Source organism: Theropithecus gelada, chromosome 9 (genome assembly GCF_003255815.1).
Source record: "Theropithecus gelada isolate Dixy chromosome 9, Tgel_1.0, whole genome shotgun sequence".
NCBI lineage: Eukaryota > Metazoa > Chordata > Mammalia > Primates > Cercopithecidae > Theropithecus > Theropithecus gelada.
In genome coordinates, this window is record NC_037677.1 from 43184342 (window position 1) to 43203028 (window position 18687).

Consider the following 18687-nt stretch of genomic DNA (forward strand, 5'->3'; position numbering starts at 1 on the left):
AACCAAGACCTGCTGCAAGTGCAAAGTTCACACCTGATTTTTAAGACTTAGAATAAGGAGGTGGGGAATGTGAAATATCTCATTTAATAGTTTTAGATTGGTTTCATGTTGAAGTGATAATATTCTGGATATATTGGGTAAAATAAAATTGTATTAACCTGCATTTCACCTCTTTCCTTTTACTTTTATTAATATGGCTTCCTGAATACATACAATTCCATGTGTGGGTAGCATTATATGTCTATTGGACAGCACTGTTTTCCAAGGAGAGACGCCCAAGGACCCCACTTTCCACAATACTTATAGCAAGTGACACAGCTGTGTGCTCTGGGACAGTTCTCCCTCCCCAGCCATGGCCACTGTGCTTTCCCAGCACCTAAAGTCTGGCCACGCCCCTTCCTGGTCACTCTTGGCTGCAGCCCTGCCACCCCCCTCATTCTTTCTGTCAATCCCTCCAATACCTCATGTCTTCATCTGAAAATGGGCAATGCCAGCACCTGCTTCAGGCTCCTGTGAGAGCTCACTGTCAGGTTCTGAGGCTGTGCTGGGCTCTCAGTAAGGTGGCGATGCCTGGGGCTGCTGGCGTGGAGGGACCTGGGGCTGGGTGCCGGGGTGGGGGCAGGAAGGTGAAGCTGTGTGTGCAGAGGCATCAGCAAACCAGGTCACCACAGAGCTTGGGGATTTTATTTTCTGGCATTAAGAGGTGATTGAGGAGGCAGTTAACGTGACATGATTTGCGTTTTGGAAAAGAAAAAAACTCACCTTGTCCCAGTATGGAGTGGAAACTGGAAAGGGAAGACAGGCCCAGCCTCTGCTACAGGAGGCGCCTGGGCACAGGTGTGGGCTCCAGGCAGAGCTCAAGCTGCAGACCCTGATCTGGGAGGCTCAGCACCAGGAAGGCCCAAGCCTTTGGACAGGACAAGCTGATTTAGGGCAAGAAAAGAAGACAGGAGCACCAGGGCAGACCCTGGGGAGCACCAGCATTTCAGGGAAGAGGAGAGGGAGGAAAGTATGGGAGATCAATGAGAGGCAGTAGAAGAGGGAGCAGGGCAAGGAGGGAAAGGGGGCAGGGATCCCCTCCGCTGCTGGGCCCTCTGCCTGCCCGCTCCTTCCATGCTGCCAGCTCCTGAGGCTATTCCCACAGTAACTGCGAGCCTAGGGATCACTGTCCCCACATGACAGATGCTGAAGCCGGAGCTTAGAAAGCCCAGTGTGTCATCCAGAGTCATGCAGGTTGTAAGTAATATGGCTGGGACAGGAAACTTCACCCCAGGGCCCTTTACCCCCTCCAGGCTCTTCTGATTCCAAAGTCACTGTTAAAGAAATTCAGATACTTCTGGAACTTCCCAAGAGGCGAAGTTCTCCAACAACTATAATCTGAAGTGAAATAACAGCCGTGTGTTTCCTTTGCCCCGATGTATCAGCTCAGCCAAATCCCGGGAGATGAGAACCCTATTTTCCTCCCTTCGGATGCAAAATACGACTGGCTTTTGGCCAAAATCTGGGTGCGTTCCAGTGACTTCCATGTCCACCAGACCATCACCCACCTTCTGCGAACACATCTGGTGTCTGAGGTTTTTGGCATTGCGATGTACCGCCAGCTGCCTGCCGTGCACCCCATTTTCAAGGTACAGCCAGCTACTGCCCCACCTGCTATGGGAGGGCATCTGAGATGTGGAGTGGGAGGGATCGCTGACATCCCACAGGGGGACCTGTGGCTGGGAGTGGGTGGCAGAAAGGGACCCCTGGAGAGATGTTCTCAGAGTCAGTAATGTCCCCAAAGGAAGAAAACAGCTGGGAGCCTGCTGTTCCCCAGGACAACGAGGCCAGGGTGTGGGCCTGACACAGGCGCCTCGCTGGCCAGCCAGTAGAGTTGGAAAAGGCAAATGAGTTCACAGTGATCCTCGGCTGGTGCTGATGGCCGCCCCTGCCATCACTCTCCTTCCCTGTTCCCGAATCTTACAAGCACTGGCTGTTGGGGTGACTGCAGGCTAAAAGTACTCCTGTGTGCCTCAGTTTCCTCACCAGTAAAACAGGTCAAATAGTACAGCTGCCTTACAGAATGATGGTCAGGATTAAAACAGTGAACTCAGGGAGCAAAGAGGTAAGCATTGTACAAGTGCTGGCCAGGACCATCTGAATCATTATCATGCTTAGTAAGCATCAGAGGAGTGCAGGCTTCCAGCACTTAGCCAAAAGATCAGCACCCAGCCTTCACTTCCTCCCTGCGCCCAGCATCATCCTGTAAGGCAGGCCTGGGTGGGGGAGCTGCAGGTCCCTAGGGCACCAGGTCACCTGGTTGGGCCCCCTCTGAGGCCTCCTCCTCTCCCCTCCCCAGCTGCTGGTGGCACACGTGAGATACACCATCGCTATCAACACCAAGGCCCGTGAGCAGCTCATCTGTGAGTGTGGCCTCTTTGACAAGGTGGGTGCCCTCCTACCCTACTTGTTGCCTGGAAGAGCCAAGCCTGGCCACCTTCACTCCCTATTTGATATCTAGACGCCCTTTCAGGAGGCCTGGAAGGGTAAAAGCTGGAGTTTGCTCAGAGCACTGGGTCCAGCATCCTCCTGATGTCTCCAGCCCCTGCCACTCAGCCAGGAGCACTCCTCCAGGTGCACCACCAGCTCTTCCTTCTCGCTGATGGCTCCCGGTCCCCTCCTCCCACTCCTCCCCTCTCCCAGCCTCTGGGACCTGGGTGTAGAACCCCCTCTGGAACACACTCCTTATGGCCCCCTGACCTCCTACACACCAGGAACCTGTGTCTGCCTCTTAATCTGCCACACCCCTGCCACCCTGACTCGGACCTCCCCAGCACTCTGCTTCCCCGGTCGCAACCCTCCCAACCCACTGTCTCCTGCATCAGGGCTTCCAGGCCCTGCCCAACCCTCGCATCCCTCAGACAGCACCCCACCTCGTTTTGAGCCCCCTGTAGCCTTACCAAGCTTGGACTCTCACATGGGCCCTTGCCCCAACCTTCCTCCTTTCCCCAGCCCATTAGTGACCAGGCCAGATGACCACTGAAGTTGAAACACTGTTTGGGTTGCAAATGACAAAATCCAACTCAAACCAGCTGCAGCTGGACAAGACATGCCTTATCTCAAATACCTGGACACAATAGAGGGGCCGGGGCCTCAGCCAGAAATGGATCCAGGGACTCAAGCAATGCCCCAGGGTATAGGCACACTGGCTCCCCCTTTCTCTCTCTTTCACCTGTGTTGGCATCACACTCTCCTGCTGCAGACAGGCCCCCATGGGAGAGGGCGCAGGACCTCATCATAGTAGCTCTACCTCAGGTTCCCATGTGGCCATTATCTCCCGGCCGCATCCAAACAGAAAGTGCTGGAGGGCAGCTCTGGTTGGTTCTGCTTGGGCTGAATGCCCACCATGGACCAGTCTCTGGCACCCCAGCACCCAAGTCCGTCTTCAAACCTTCTGTGGCACCAACCGCCCAGCCCCCTGGGTGTATTTGCATGTGTGTGTGCAGGTGTACACATGTATGCCAGTCAGCTTGTGAGTGTGTCTGCAGCGGTCAGCAGCCGGGATCAGGACCAGGATCCCTCCTTGTGGGTCTCTCCAGCCCTCACCTGAGCACACAACAGGCCCTCAACAGAGTTGCATGGGGCCTGGAAACTGAGGGTCACTGAGAGCAAATGACTGAGGGTCCTGTGCTCAGCACTAGAGCAGACTTCACAGCCCAGGCCCGCTGGTGCTGGGGTCCCCCACACACCTGCCCACGCCTGCTGCCCTCCTGTGGCTGGGAGCGCACCCTTCCCTCCTGCAGTCTGCAGCCCCACGGTTCAGTCCCTTGCATTGGATTGGGCGGGAGGCTCCTCCCTGTCACCTCTCCACCCGCTGCCCTTGTCATTCTCTGCATGAAACATCCCTCCCCCATCTCACAGAAGAGTTTGCCCCTCTGCCTGCCTGGCCTCCTCGTCTCCCTGGCACATTTCCTCAGGGATGGGTCTGGACAGCTGTGGGAGGAGCCACCCGCTCAGGGCACTCTACCTCCCACTCCAGGCCAACGCCACAGGGGGCGGTGGGCACGTGCAGATGGTGCAGAGGGCCATGAAGGACCTGACCTACGCCTCCCTGTGCTTTCCCGAGGCCATCAAGGCCCGGGGCATGGAGAGTAAAGAGGACATCCCCTACTACTTCTACCGAGACGACGGGCTCCTGGTGTGGGAAGCCATTAGGATGTGAGCGCCTGCTGGGCGGTGGTCTTGGGGGAGGAGCCGGGCCCCCTGCCTGACTGCCTGGGGCGGGCCTGGCCCTGGGCTGCTGGCGCTGAATGGGGAAGGGGTGGAGGGTGCCCAGCGTCCGTGAGGGGGTTGCCGCCGGGCACCGCTCCGCAGACCTGGCTGGATCGCTCACCCCGGCTGCGCCCCCTGAGCCAGGTTCACGGCCGAGGTGGTGGGCATCTACTACGAGAGCGACCAGGTGGTGGAGGAGGACCCGGAGCTGCAGGACTTCGTGAACGACGTCTACTTGTACGGCATGCGGGGCCGCAAGTCCTCAGGTAGGGCCTCAGGGACGTCTCCGGACCCGGCTCTCCCGCAGTCGGCAGCGCGGGCGCAGCCGCCGCCCCTCCAGGGTGTCCTGCCCAGCGGGCCCTCCGGCGTCGGGGCAGGGAGACCGTGCACGGGGTGGGCGCCGGGCCCCGGGGTCCCCAGGGACTGGGCCTCAACCCGCCGGTGGTTCCGCCCTAGGCTTCCCCAAGTCGGTCAAGAGCCGGGAGCAGCTGTCGGAGTACCTGACCGTGGTGATCTTCACTGCCTCCGCCCAGCACGCCGCGGTCAACTTCGGCCAGGTAGGCGGGGCCCGCCCGCTGGGCAGAGCTCATTCCCCAGGGCCGCTGCCTCCTCCCCCGCCCCAGCTTTGCACGGGTACCGCACCCTCGAGCAGCCTCGGGGTCTGGCATGGGACTTGCAGGATGGATTCTGCCCGCGCAGCCGAGGGCGCTGGCCGCGGGGGAAGAGGATGGATGGGCTGAAGGGCCCGCTGGAGTTGGGGGGCACGAGGAGGAGGGGGCCCAGGGGGCAGCTGGGCAGCAGGGTTTCGGGGGTGCCCACGCTCGCTGGCGGTCGTCTCCTCAGTACGACTGGTGCTCCTGGATCCCCAATGCTCCCCCAACCATGCGAGCCCCGCCGCCAACTGCCAAGGGCGTGGTGACCATTGAGCAGATCGTGGACACGCTGCCGGACCGCGGTCGCTCCTGTTGGCATCTGGGTGCAGTGTGGGCGCTGAGCCAGTTCCAGGAAAACGAGGTGAGGCTGGGCAGGGTGGGGCACAGACCCAGGTCACCCCAGGTTAACCGGTTCCTCAGCCTCAGTGCTTTGTGACTTGGGCCTCAGGGCTCACTTGGAGCCAGAAATCCTGACTTCCAAGGCTGGAAGGGCCCAGAGGGCTGCAGCTGCCACCAGGTCTCCCGGCCTGAGCGTGGACAGAGCTCAGGGTGGGCACGGCAGGAGAGCACACAGCCCAGGCTCTGCTCACTGTCACCAGAGGGTCGTGTGTGACACCCCCTCCCCCCAGCTATTGACAAAGCTCTTGCACATGTGTTTTTCCCTGGTACTCCAGAAGGAATGACCAAGAGTTTCCTGGGTTCCTTCAGGACATGTGCATCTCATTTAATCTAACAACCGAATCTGGTGTGTCTTGGTGGATGCACTCGCTTTGGGGTAGCTCAGTACTGCACAGAATGGCCGCTCGGGTCCAACCTGCTCCAGACTGCTGGGCCTCTGACTTGTTCCCGGCTAATGTGTTGGTCCCTCACTGGACATCCTTGTTTTTGTGCCTTTGCACACGTGTTCAGTATGACCGGACACATTCCTAGCAGACAAATTCCTTGGTCAAAGAATATTGAGACTGAATTGCCCTCCACAGACTAAATCCAAATCCCATTATCAGTAGCCTATGTTTCTTGGACCTTTCCAGCTCAGAAGCTTTGTGATCTTAATCCAATACAGTAGTTTTTTAAAATGATGTCTAGCTCTACCCTGCAGACATCTGTGTGAGCATGCAAATAAGCACAGCACCCCAACAGGGCAGCCACCCCTTCAGGCTCCCTGGCCTGCCTTCTGCCTTCCTGGGCTGGAGAGGCCAGCACTGGCCCCAGCGCCCCTGATGGGAGGTGGGAGTGCTGCGTAGGGGTGGCCCGAGAGAGCAGGATACCATGGCTGCAACCACCAGCACCCTCCAGCTTCATCTGCATCATCTTGTAACCACCTGGCAGCAGGCAGTTATTTTCCCACTTATCCATGAAGCCCAGCTCTGGAGCCTTCCTTAGGGAAGCAGATAGGAGGCGACCACACTTGCCTTCCCAAGGCCCTCTTGTCAGGCAGCAGAGGGTGAATATGGGCAGGCGAATAGATGCTCCCTCCTTATCTCCCGAAGGGTGGCTGGCCCCTTGGGATGAGACAGGCCTGTCAGTTTACACGGGTAGCAGATTGACCTATGTGTGTAACCATTTCTGGGCCCTCAGCTGTTCCTGGGCATGTACCCAGAAGAGCATTTTATCGAGAAGCCTGTGAAGGAGGCTATAGCCCGATTCCGCAAGAACCTCGAGGCCATTGTCAGCGTGATTGCTGAGCGCAACAAGAAGAAGCAGCTGCCATATTACTACTTGTCTCCAGATCGGATTCCAAACAGTGTGGCCATCTGAGCACACTGCCAGTCTCACTATGGGAAGGCCAGCTGCCCCAGCCAGCCGGACTCCAGCCTGCCTGGCAGGCTGTCTGGCCAGGCCTCTTGGCAGTCACGTCTCTTCTTCCGAGGCTAGTACCTTTCTGTTTATTCTTTGATCTTCAGGGAACCCCATAGATTGAGCAAAGTGTAAACACCATAGGAACCCATTCTACGCAGAGCAGGACTGCACAGTGTCCTGTCCACACCCAGCTCAGCATTTCCACACCAAGCAGCAATAACACATCACAACCACTGATAGATGTCTGTTCTTGTTGGAGACATTGGATGATTATTTTCTGTTCTATTTGTGCTTAGTCCAATTCCTTGCACATAGTGGGTACCCAATTCAATTATTATTGAATGAATTAAGAATTGGTTGCCATAAAAATAAAGCGGTTCATTTAAAACAGGTCTTGTTCCACGTGCTATGTTCCAGTCACCCCAAACAGCTCATTGCCATCTCCTACACCAAGAGAAAAAAAAAAGCCATAGTCACCGTGATTTTATCAAGGCAAAAGCCTCCCCACCCAAGTCTGGATAGAAGGTGCTTTCTCCCCCAAGCAGTATCTGCTCTCTTTGGAACACATCCCAGATGCCAGCACCTCTGGGAAGGCATCCTTGGTTCCTGTCTCTTCCCCGGATTTGTCAGAACCTCTGTTGTTGCCCTCTCTGTGGTCTCTCCCTTGGGATAGGAGCCCCTGGGAGGACAGAAAACCCACTTTATTTATGTCTATGCCCCAGGGCTGGCATAAGGCACCAGCACTCAGCTGTTCCCTTCTTTTCCTCCTGGCATGGCACCTCGCTAATGGATATTAGGGATTGTCTTGGGAGCTGGGGGTTTATTTTTTCCTGAGGCAGGGTTCTTAACATGACATAAAAAATAAAAATGGGCAGGGCACGGTGGCTCACGCCTGTAATCCCAGCACTTTGGGAGGCCAAGGTGGGTGGATCATTTGAGGTCAGAATTCGAGACCAGCCTGGCCAACATGGTGAAACCCCATCTCTACTGAAAATACAAAAATTAGCCGGGCATAGTAGCAGATACCTGTAATCCCAGCTACTCGGGAGGCTGAGGCAGGAAAATTGCTTGAACCTGGGAGACAGAGGTTGCAGTGAGTGGATGTCGCATCACTGCACTCCAGCCTGGGCAATAGAGTGAGACTCTGTCTCAAATAATAAATAAAGTAAATAAATAAAAATGCATTCTCTTTCCCCAGGCCCAAATAGCAGAGCCAGCTCTGAGCCTGGGCATGGTGACCCATTCTCCCCCTGTGCTCACATGCCCAATTCCCAGCCCTCCAGCCCCTGGCTTCAGAATCATGTCGTCAGGGTCTCCCATGTCTCTGGAAGGTGCTTCCAGTGTGGCAGGCCAGCAGCTCAGTGTCTGGGTAAAGGCTTCTACAGGGCCAGCATGGCATGAGGGGAGGTATGCCTGCATTCCTGAAGCCACAAGGCCTTCTGAGGAGACCTGACTATTGGAGTGGGTACTAGAGACTGAGGTCCAGCCCCTTAATGCCACAGCCTCCCTGCCATCCCTTGGAGAATTGCCCACCACACTTATGAATGATCTTCGGGACAGGTGACATAAACGTATAGCCATGGTTGAGGCATTCAGCTCCATGCCACTGTGAGAATGAACATACCAGCTTTTAGAACAAGGCTGTGTGGTCAAGGAGAGAGGAGAAATGAATAGGAGTAGGCAGGGGTGGTGAAGCAGGTCTGACATGAGCAAAAGAGAGACAGGAGGATTGGGTTGGAAAGGCTTCAGACGGCAGAGCACCTCTGAAAGTCTCATGCCAGCTAATGAAGAGTCCTCAAAGTCACCATTACAGAAATCTTACATCTGGCAGAAATGACAGTTATGGTTTGGCATGAACCCCACAGTGGATCCAAACGTGTGGCAGGTGAGATCCTCAGTCATTATGTTCTCTGCAGCTGGTCCTTCTGGTTCCCTGGGGCAGGGTATCTGAGTAGCACAGCCCCACTGCTACCACAGGAGAGCGAGAATCCCACATTCTGTGCATAGACTGTCTAAACCTCTGGATGACCCCTAAGATACGTGTACATAAGGCAAACTACAAACAGCCCAATTTAGGATAAAACAGCCTGTCTTACTTTGTTTGTGCTGCTATAATAAAACACCTCAGACTGGGTCATTTATACAGAACAGAAATTGATTCCTCACAGTTCTGGAGGGTGGAAGTCTAAGATGAGGCACTAGCAGTTTCGGTGTCTGGTAAGGGAGGGATCAGTGTCTGCTCCCATGAGGGTGCCCTCCATGCTGTGTCCTCACCCAGCAGAAGGGCAAAAAAGGGCGAACATTCTCTAAAGCCTCTTTTGTAAGGACATCAATCCATTCATGAGGGCAGAACCCTCATAAATTGATCATTTCCCAAAAGGCCCCTCCTCCTAAGGCCATCACCTTGGGGTTTAAGTTCCAGCACATGATTTTTGGAAGGATACATGCATTCACATCATAACACAACCAAAGTGATATTTGAACTTTCAAATAGTTTGCAGTTTGAGATCAACTAAGTTAACTGCTTGCTTGAATAAAAAAATCACGGGCGGGCACGATGGCTCACGACTGTAATCCCAGCACTTTGGGAGGCCAAGGTAGGCAGATCACTTGAGGTCAGGAGTTCGAGACCAGTCTGACCAACATGGTGAAACCCCATCTCTACTAAAAATACAAAAATTAGCCACGAGGCCAGGCGTGGTGGCTCAAGCCTGTAATCCCAGCACTTTGGGAGGCTGAGGCGGGTGGATCACAAGGTCAAGAGACTGAGACCATCCTGGCCAACATGGTGAAACCCTGTCTCTACTAAAAATGCAAAAATTAGCTGGTGACTACTTGGGAAGCTGAGGCAGGAGAATTGCTTGAACCTGGGAGGCGGAGGTTGCAGTGAGCCAAGATTGTGCCACTGCACTCCAGCCTGAGCAACACAGAGAGACTCTGTCTAAAAAAAAAAAAAAGCCAGGCATGGTGGTGCATGCCTGTAGTCCCAGCTACTCAGGAAGCTGAGGCCAAAAAATCACTTGAACCTGTGAGGCGGAGGTGGCAGTGAGCCGAGATCACACCACTGCACCCCAGCCTGGGCAACAGAGTGAAACTCAATCTCAAAAAAGGAAAAAAAGAAAAAGAAAAGAAAAAGAAAAAGAGAAACATCAACACTCTTTGGAAGAATATAATAATATAAGAATCTCTACAAAATAACATTCATAATAGCCAGAACATAATCCAAAATTACTCACCATAGAAAGAATTAGGAAAATGTTACCTATTCTCAAAGGAAAAGATAATCAACAGAGACCAATCCCAAGATGATGTTGGAATTAGCAGACAATTATTTTAGTTTTCCTATTTGTGCTCAGTGAGTTAAAGGAAATATGCTCCAATTTATGAAAGGGTTGGAAATATCAACAATAAATTATGCGTCATAAGAAGGAAAAGAAGATGAAAATCCTAGAACTAAAAAATATCAGAGGAAAAAAATAAGTGGACTGAAAAAATAACTGAATAACAGAGCAGAGATGATGGGGTAAAGAGAAAGTGAACTTGAAGATACAGCAATAGAAATGATCCAGTCAGAAGTACAGAGATAATTTTTTTAAATAAACAGAGCCACAGAGATCTATGAAGCAATATCAAAACAACTGGCATACATATAATTGAAGTCTTCGGAGAGGGAAGATGAAAGAGAATGAGGCAGAACAAATATCTGAGGAGACCAAGGCCAAAATTTCCCTGAATTTAGTGAAAGATGTCAATTTAAAGCTTCAAGAAGCTCAGCCAAACCCAACTAAAATAAATACAAAGAAAACCATACCTACATAATTCAGAGTTAAACTGCTCAAAACCAGAATTAAAGAGAAAAATCTCAAAGGCAGCAAAACATAACACATAGAGTATAACAAAAATGTGAATTACAGCTAACTTTTATTTATTTATTTATTTTTTAGACAGAGTTTTGCTCTTGTTGCCCAGGCTGGAGTGCAATGGTGGATCTCGGCTCATTGCAACCTCTGCCTCCTGGGTTCAAGCGATTCTCCTGCCTCAGCCTCCCAAATAGCTGGGATTACAGGCATGCGCCACCATACCCGGCTAATTTTTTGTAGTTAGTAGAGGAAGGGTTTCACCATGTTGGTCAGGCTGGTCTTGAACTTCTGACCTCAGGTGATCCACCTGCCTTGGCATCCCAGAGTGCTGGGATTACAGACATGCACCACCGCACCCAGCCCTACAGCTAACTTTTAATCAGAAACTGTGTGGGGCCAAAATATAGTAGAACAGTATTTTTAAAGCATTAAAAGAAAAAAAATTTACCAACACAGAATTCTGTAACCAGCAAAAATATCCTTCAAGTATGAAAACAAAAATTTCAGGTAACATAGAACTAAGAGAATCTGTCACCAACAGATCTGCACCACAAAAACATGCTATAGGAAATTCTTCAGGCTGAAGGGAAATGCTAGATGGAAACTCAGATCCTCAGGAAGGAATGAATAAAACCAGAAGTGGTAGATATTTGGAAAATGCAAAAGACTTTTCCCCTTCTTAATTTCTTTAAAATATATATAACTATTTAAAGCAAGTATTATAATATTGTCATGTGGTATTTATAATGCATGTAAATATAATACACATGAAGATGGCATAAAAGACAATGGGTAGTAAACGGACTTACTCTGTTACATGGTTTCTACATTTTATATCAAGTGGTACAGTATTAATTCTAGGTAGTTTGTAAAAATTTAGAGAGTTAGATTATAATCCCTAGAGCAACCACTAAAAATAATTTAAAGCAATATAGATAAAAAGCAATCAAGGACTTAAAATGGAATTCTAAAAATTCATAAATAATGAAGATGGGAGAAAGGAACAGAGAAATAAAAACAGAGGTAAAAACAAAAATCAAATAATAAAATCGTAGACATAACTCTAGCCTTATCAATAATGATATCAAATGTTTTAAAATTTTTAATTTAGTTTTTGTAGAAACAGGGTCTCCCTATGTTGCCTAAGCTGGTTTCCAACTCCTAGGCTCAAGTGATCCTCCCACCTCAGTCACCCAAAGTGCTAGGACTACAGGCATAAGCCATCACACCTGGCCCATCAAATGTTAATGGACTAAAAACTCAAAACTAAAAGAGATTATCATAATGCATTTAAAAAATTAATGCCCAACAATATGCTATATGTAAGATATACACTATAAATGCATAATAGAAGCAGAATTTTTTTCTGTCAGATATTTAAGGTTTTTCAGGCCACATACAATTTGTTGTCATATTCTTTTTTTTTTTTTTTTTTTTTTTTTACTTTAAGTTCTGGGATACATGTGCAGAAGGTGCAGCTTTGTTACACAGGTATACATGTGCCATGGTGGTTTGCTGCACCTATCAACCCCTCATCTAGGGTTTTAAGCCCCACATGGATTAGGCATTTGTCCTAATGCTCTTCCCCCACTTGCCCCCCAAACCCCGACAGGCCCCAGTGTGTGATGTTCCCCTTCCTGTGTCCATGTGTTCTCATTGTTCAACTTCCACTCATAAGTGAGAACATGCAGTGTTTGGTTTTCTTTTCCTGTGTTAGTTCGCTGAGAATGATGGCTTCCAGCTTCATCTGTGTCCCTGAAAAGGACATGAACTCATTCTTTTTTATGGCTGCATAGTGTTCCATGGTGTGTATGTGCCACATTTTCTTTATCCAGTCTATCATTAATGGGCATTTGGGTTGGTTCCAAGTCTTTGCTATTGTAATTAGTGCTGCAATAAACATATGAGTGCATGTCTTCATAGTAGAATAATTTAAAATCCTTTGGGGATATACCCAGTAATGGGATTGTTGGGTCAAATGGTATTCCTAGTTCTAAATCCTGGAGGAATCACCACACCATCTTCCACAATGGCTGAACTAACTTACACTCCCACCAACAGGGTAAAAGTGTTCCTATTTCTCTACAGCCTCGCCGGCATCTGTTGTTGCCTTTTTAATGATCGCCATTTTTAAAACAACCTACCTCAAGAGCCTTACAAAAACAGGCCATGGACTACATTTGGTCAGTGGGCTGGCATTTTCTGGCCCTTGATATAAAGAAACAGATAAGACTTGCAAATGGCAAATAAGTACATGGAAAGATGCTCAACATCATTAGTCGTTAAAAAAATGCAAATTAAAATCACAATGAAATACAACTACAAATCTAGACTACTACTACAACTACTAATCTATATCCAGAATGTCAAAAAAGGTCATGATTGACAACACCAAATGTATGGCAAGGATATGGAGTAACTGAACCTTCACACAGTGTTGGTGGGAATGTAAAATGGTGCTCCTGCTTTGGAAAAACATCTCACAGTTTATTATAAAGCTAAACATATCCCTACCCTCTCTGAAACAGCATTCCATTCCCAGGTAATTAAGAGAAATAAAAACATATGTCCACAAAAATATTCTTACCACTTCATAATAGCCAAAAAAACTGGAAATAGTTGAAGTATCTAGTAATAAGAAAACGGATGAAGAAAGGTACAGTCATGCGATGGAGTATTATTCAACAATAAAAAGGAACAAGATAACTGATACAATAGCATGGATGAATTTCAAAAACATGCTGACTGAAAAAAATCATTACACAAAAGAGTGTATATACTGTATGACTTACAATTACGTTTGGGAGCAGGCTAAAACCAATCTCTGGTGGGAAAGAAAGAAGAACAGGGTTTGATTTTGGTGGGAGTGGGGATGGGGACAGGGGTGGACTAGAAAGCAGCATTAAGAAGTTTTCAGGGGCCAGATACAGAGGCTCATGCCTGTAATCCCAGCACTTTGGGAGGCTGAGGCAGGCAGATCACCTGAGGTCAGGAGTTTGAGACCAGCCTGGTCAAAACGGTGAAACCCCATCTCTACTAAAAATACAAAAAATTAGCCGGGAGTGGTTGTAGGTGCCTGTAATCCCAGCTACTCGAGAGGCAGAGGCAGGAGAATCACTTGAACCCAGGCGGAGGCTGCAGTGGGCCGAGATCGTGCCATCGCACTCCAGCCTGGTGGACAAGAGCAAGACTTCGTCTCCAAAAAAAAAAAAACAAGAAGTTTTCAGGATTGGGATAATGTTCTATATTTGGATAGGGGTTTAGGTTACCTAGATAGATACATTTATCAATAGTCATCAAATGGTACACTTCAGATGTATGCATTTCACCGTATGTAAATATTAACCCAAAATCAAAAAGAACCATGAGCAAATACTGAACTCTAGTGAATGATATGCATGCTGAAACTTTTGTGGTGAAGTATAATTATGGCTGCAGTTGACTCTGAAATACATAAAAACCTAAGTTGATGGGTGAATAGAGTGATTAATAGATGGAAATCTGTGGTAAAGCATACAGATAACAATGTTAATTGTAGATTCTAGGGTTTATATATATTCTTACTATGTAGTTAAACTTTTTTATGTTTAAAAATTTTTATAATAAAATGTTGAAAAACCATGAAATCCTACCTAATGCAGTAAGACAAGAAAAGGAGATAAAAGGTATACGTAATGGGAAGTAAGAAATAAAACAGATGACATGCTCATCTATGTAGAAAATCCAAAAGAATGGACAAATAAACTCCTAGGAACTAATAAGTGGTTACAGTAAGGTTGTAAGATACAAGGTTAATATACAAAAGTCAGTCACTCTCTTATTCACCAGTAATGAAGAAGTGGAAATTGAAATTCAAAACAAAGTACTGTTTACATTAACATTCCAAAAATACATACTTAGGTTTAAATCTAATAAAATACATACAAGATCTTTATGAGGAAAACTGCAACCCTGATGACAGAAATCAAAGAGAAACTAAATAAACAGATATAAGTAAATATTCCCCAGAAAGACTCAATATTGTCAAGATGTCAGTCCTTCAAAACTTGACTTATAGATTTAATGCAATCCTAACCAAAATTTCGGCAAGTTATGTTGTGGATATTGACAAACTTACTCTAAAGTTTAGATACGGAAGCAAAAGACCCAGAACAGCTAACACAACAATATAGTAGGAAAACAACAAATTTGGAAAATGGATACTACCCAGCTCCAAGACTTACTATAAAGCTACAGTAATCAAAATAGTGCCATACTGGTGAAAGAATAGACAAATAGATCAATGGAACAGAATAGAAAGCCCAGAAATAGACCTTCATAAATACAGTCAACTGATCTTTGACAAAGTAGCACAGACACTACAATGGAGCAAAGATTGCCTTTTCAACAAATGGTGCAGGAACAACTGGATATCTACATGCAAAAACAAACAAGCATGAATCTAGATACAGACCTTATGCTCTTCACAAAAATTAACTCAAAATGGATTATAGATCTAAATGTAAAATTCAAAACTATAAAACTCCCATAACATAGGATAAAACCTAGATGACCTAGGTATGGCTATGACTTCTTAGATATAACACCAAAAACATGGTCCATGAAAGAAATAATTGGTAAGTTAGTCTTAATTAAAATTAAAACCTTCTGCTCTGCAAAAGACCACATTAGGAGAGGGAGGAAATATTTGCAAAGACACAACTGATAAAAGACTGTTACTTAAAATATACAAAGCCCTCTTAAACTTAACAGTAAGGAAACAATCTGATTGAACAATGGGCCAAAGACTTTAACAAACAAAAGAAGATCTACAAATGGCAAGTAAGTATGTGAAAAGAAGCTGCACAGCTGGGGGCGTGGTGGCTCACGCCTGTAATCCCAGCACTTTGGGAGGTCGAGGTGGGCGGATCATCTGAGGTTGGGAGTTTGAGACCAGCTTTGTCCACATGGAAAAACCTGTCTCTACTAAAAATATAAAATTAGCCAGGCATGATGGTGCATGCCTGTCATCCCAGCTACTTGGGAGGCTGAGGCAGGAGAATCGCTTGAACCTGGGAGGTGGAGGTTGCAGTGAGCCAAGATTGCGCCATTGCACTCCAGCCTGGGCAACAAGAGTGAAACTCCATCTCAAAAAAAAAAAAAAAAAAAAAAAAAAGCCGCACATTATATGTTATCAGGGAAATGCAAATTAGAACAATAACGAGATACCACTAAATACATATTAGAATGGCCAAAATTGAGAATACTGACAGCACCAAACATGGAGGAGGATGTGGAGCAATAGGAACTGGAGGGAATGCAAAACGGTAGAGCCACTTAGAAAGACAACTTGGCAGTTTCTTACAAAACTAAATATACTCTTACCACATCATCCAGCAATCGCACTCTTTGGTATTTACTTACGTCCCCACAAAAACCTTCATATGGATGTCTAGAGCAGCTTTGTTCATAATTGTCAAAACTTGGAAGCAACCAAAGATGCCCTTTGGTAGGTGAGTAAATAAATAAACTGGTATATCCAGACAATGGAAATATTATTCAGTACTAAAGAGAAATGAGCTATCAAGCCATGAAAAGACGTGGAAGAAACTTAAGTGTGCATCACTAAAATAAGTCCCTCTGAAAAGGGTGCATATTATAAGATTCCAAAGATACAACATTGCAGAAAAGGCAAAACTGTGGAGACAGTAAAAAGACTGCCAGGGGCTAGGGCAGTGGGAGGGATGAATAGGCAGGGCACAGAGGATTTTTAGGGCAGTAACACAACTCTGTATGACACTATAGTGTTGGATACATGTCCAGATTCACAGAATGTAGAACACCAAGAGTGAACCTTGAACTATGGACTTTGGATGAGGATGAGTCAGTGTAGGCTCATGGATTGTAATAAATGCACCACTGTGGGGGGGATATTGATAATTGGGGGGCTCTACATGCGTAGGGACAGGAGTAAATAGGCAGTAAACAAGCAATGCTCAATTTCATATATCTGAGAAATGGAGAGTAAAACTTCAGTGACATACAAAGGAGTAACAATCATTTTAGGAACAACTTTAAAAATAACACTTGTGATGTGGCTCAAGAAAGATTCATTCTCACTGTAGGAAGGTAAGTGAATCATTTTAGAGATCAGTTTTGCAACTCAGAAGATCAAATGCATCTACCTTTTTTCTACTTCTAGAAATCTATCTTCAGAAGTGCCCCTCCCTCCCTCACACACCCCCAAGTGTACCAAAATAAATGACATGGATGTGGACTGCAGCCTTATTTCTAATATCAAAAATTAGCAAACAACCTAAAAATCTATATCCAGGAGGATTTAAAGAAATCCTGCATGAGTTAGAAAGAATAAGGTAGGTGCCTGTGTTCTAACATAGAAAATAAACTGGTTGTTAGATGAAAAAAGCAAGCTGCAAAGTGATGTAATGTGTAAATGCAGTAAGCAAAATACATCATACACACACACACACACACACAGTACTTTCTATATATTTACCTATATGAGCGTGATGCCTTCAACTGCATAGCTGTGACTCTGGGAGCAGGACCTTGTAACAGGGCCTCTGCCCCTGACTGTCCCAAGGGGCCTTTCCCTGGGAAAGGAACCAGGTTGATTTTCAATCTCTTTTTTTTTTTTTGAGACGGAGTCTGGCTCTGTTGCCCAGGCTGGAGTGCAGTGGCCGGATCTCAGCTCACTGCAAGCCCCGCCCCCCGGGTTCACGCCATTCTCCTGCCTCAGCCTCCCGAGTAGCTGGGAGTACAGGCGCCCGCCACCTCGCCCGGCTAATTTTTTTTTGTATTTTTAGTAGAGACGGGGTTTCACTGTGTTAGCCAGGATGGTCTCGATCTCCTGAACTCGTGATCCGCCCGTCTCGGCCTCCCAAAGTGCTGGGATTACAGGCTTCAGCCACCGCGCCCGGCCCAATCTCTTTTTTTTTAATCACCATGCTGACAGGTTTGTCATAGGCCTTTCCCTCCACTGTACTGATTTTACCTTACAGAAGCTCTCCTTAATGCTTCATCAGAGACTCCCTCTTCTCCAAAGAAAAGCCAGCTGCATTCCCTGGTCATCTGGTTGAGCTCGAGGTGAGCCCCAGGGATCATGTGCCTCCCACCAGCCTGATACCCCAGTGGTGAGGACTTGCCTCTTGGCTTTCTCGAGGCCAACCAACTCCGAGGTGTGGCAGGATTGTAGGTCACAGTGGCACTTCCAAGGCCCTGGACAGTGACTCAACGCCTCTGTTATCAAGGTATCACACAGGCTGTGCACCAGCAACTCTAGGGACATCCTTCACATTGACAAAGAGTTGGCAAGCTTTTCCTACAAAGGGGCACACGGTAAATACTGTAGGCTTTGTAGGCCATACAATCTGTCCCAACGATTCAACTTTGCCCACTGTAGCAGTGAATCAACCGTAGATAATATGTTAAGTGAATGCACATGGCTGTTTGCTAATAAAGTTTATTGACAAAAACAGAAAGCTGCTTTTGAGTTTACTATCCCGACACAGACTGTGGAGAGTCCCTCGCGGCAGGGTACCCCATCAGTGTGGCCGGTTACATCCTCTCAAGCCTGCCCGCACCCAGACCCTGTCGGGTGTGCTTTCAGAAAAACTCCCAAAATTCCCCAAAAGCATAGTGGCTCCCCCTGAGAGCCACCGCCCTCACCTTACAGGGGCAGGTTCCTCTTTCAGTTCCACCCTTCTCAGCACAGAGCTCAGGGGCCATCCCACCTCCTCTTGGCCATAAGCACAGTCCTTCCTACACAGGCTCAGCAGCTCTACGGGCCTGTCCCCCACCTGGAGCCACAGGCCTCCACTCCTCGGGACAGCTGTGACCATGGCTCTGCAAAGCAGCCTTGTGTCTAGCTCCCAAGTCAGCTGGCAGCCCAGAATGGAAGAGTTCTGTGGATCACCTCTGAGGCAGCAGCACATCCGGGCAAGCCTGGCTTCCCTCCCCTCACCTCGCGCAACCCCTGACCCTGGCCACGCATGTGGTAGGGAAGCTGCAACCAGCCCTCAGCACTCCCAGCCCTGTGGGCAGTTTGCTGTCTGAGGATCGTGGCACTGCCTTCCCTCAGAGGCCTTGCCAGAGTCAGGGGATGCAGTGTGGCAGAGCTGTCA

At 48.0% G+C, this 18687-nt stretch overlaps 1 protein-coding gene and 1 long non-coding RNA gene across 5 annotated transcripts in view; one reads left to right on the forward strand and one right to left on the reverse strand.

The window, feature by feature from the left end:
* The window catches only part of ALOX5 (arachidonate 5-lipoxygenase), a 60732-nt gene extending 53640 nt beyond the window's left edge, over positions 1 to 7092 (forward strand). The window contains exons 8-14 of one of the 4 annotated variants that reach the window (XM_025397888.1): positions 1425 to 1628; positions 2339 to 2425; positions 4019 to 4197; positions 4396 to 4517; positions 4708 to 4808; positions 5095 to 5265; positions 6483 to 7092. In XM_025397888.1, the coding sequence (XP_025253673.1) occupies positions 1425 to 1628; positions 2339 to 2425; positions 4019 to 4197; positions 4396 to 4517; positions 4708 to 4808; positions 5095 to 5265; positions 6483 to 6662 (1044 nt within the window). In that variant the 3' untranslated portion in view covers positions 6663 to 7092. The remainder of the gene's footprint in view (positions 1 to 1424; positions 1629 to 2338; positions 2426 to 4018; positions 4198 to 4395; positions 4518 to 4707; positions 4809 to 5094; positions 5266 to 6482) is intronic. The other 3 variants (XM_025397890.1, XM_025397891.1, XM_025397892.1) reach the window with 3 other exon arrangements.
* LOC112632145 lies at positions 5547 to 17640 on the reverse strand. The gene is made up of 3 exons (XR_003121266.1): positions 17559 to 17640; positions 17061 to 17157; positions 5547 to 5830 (listed from the first exon to the last, which is right to left on the reverse strand). It is a non-coding gene; the product is annotated as an uncharacterized LOC112632145 (long non-coding RNA).
* Positions 17641 to 18687: the final 1047 nt, after the last annotated feature.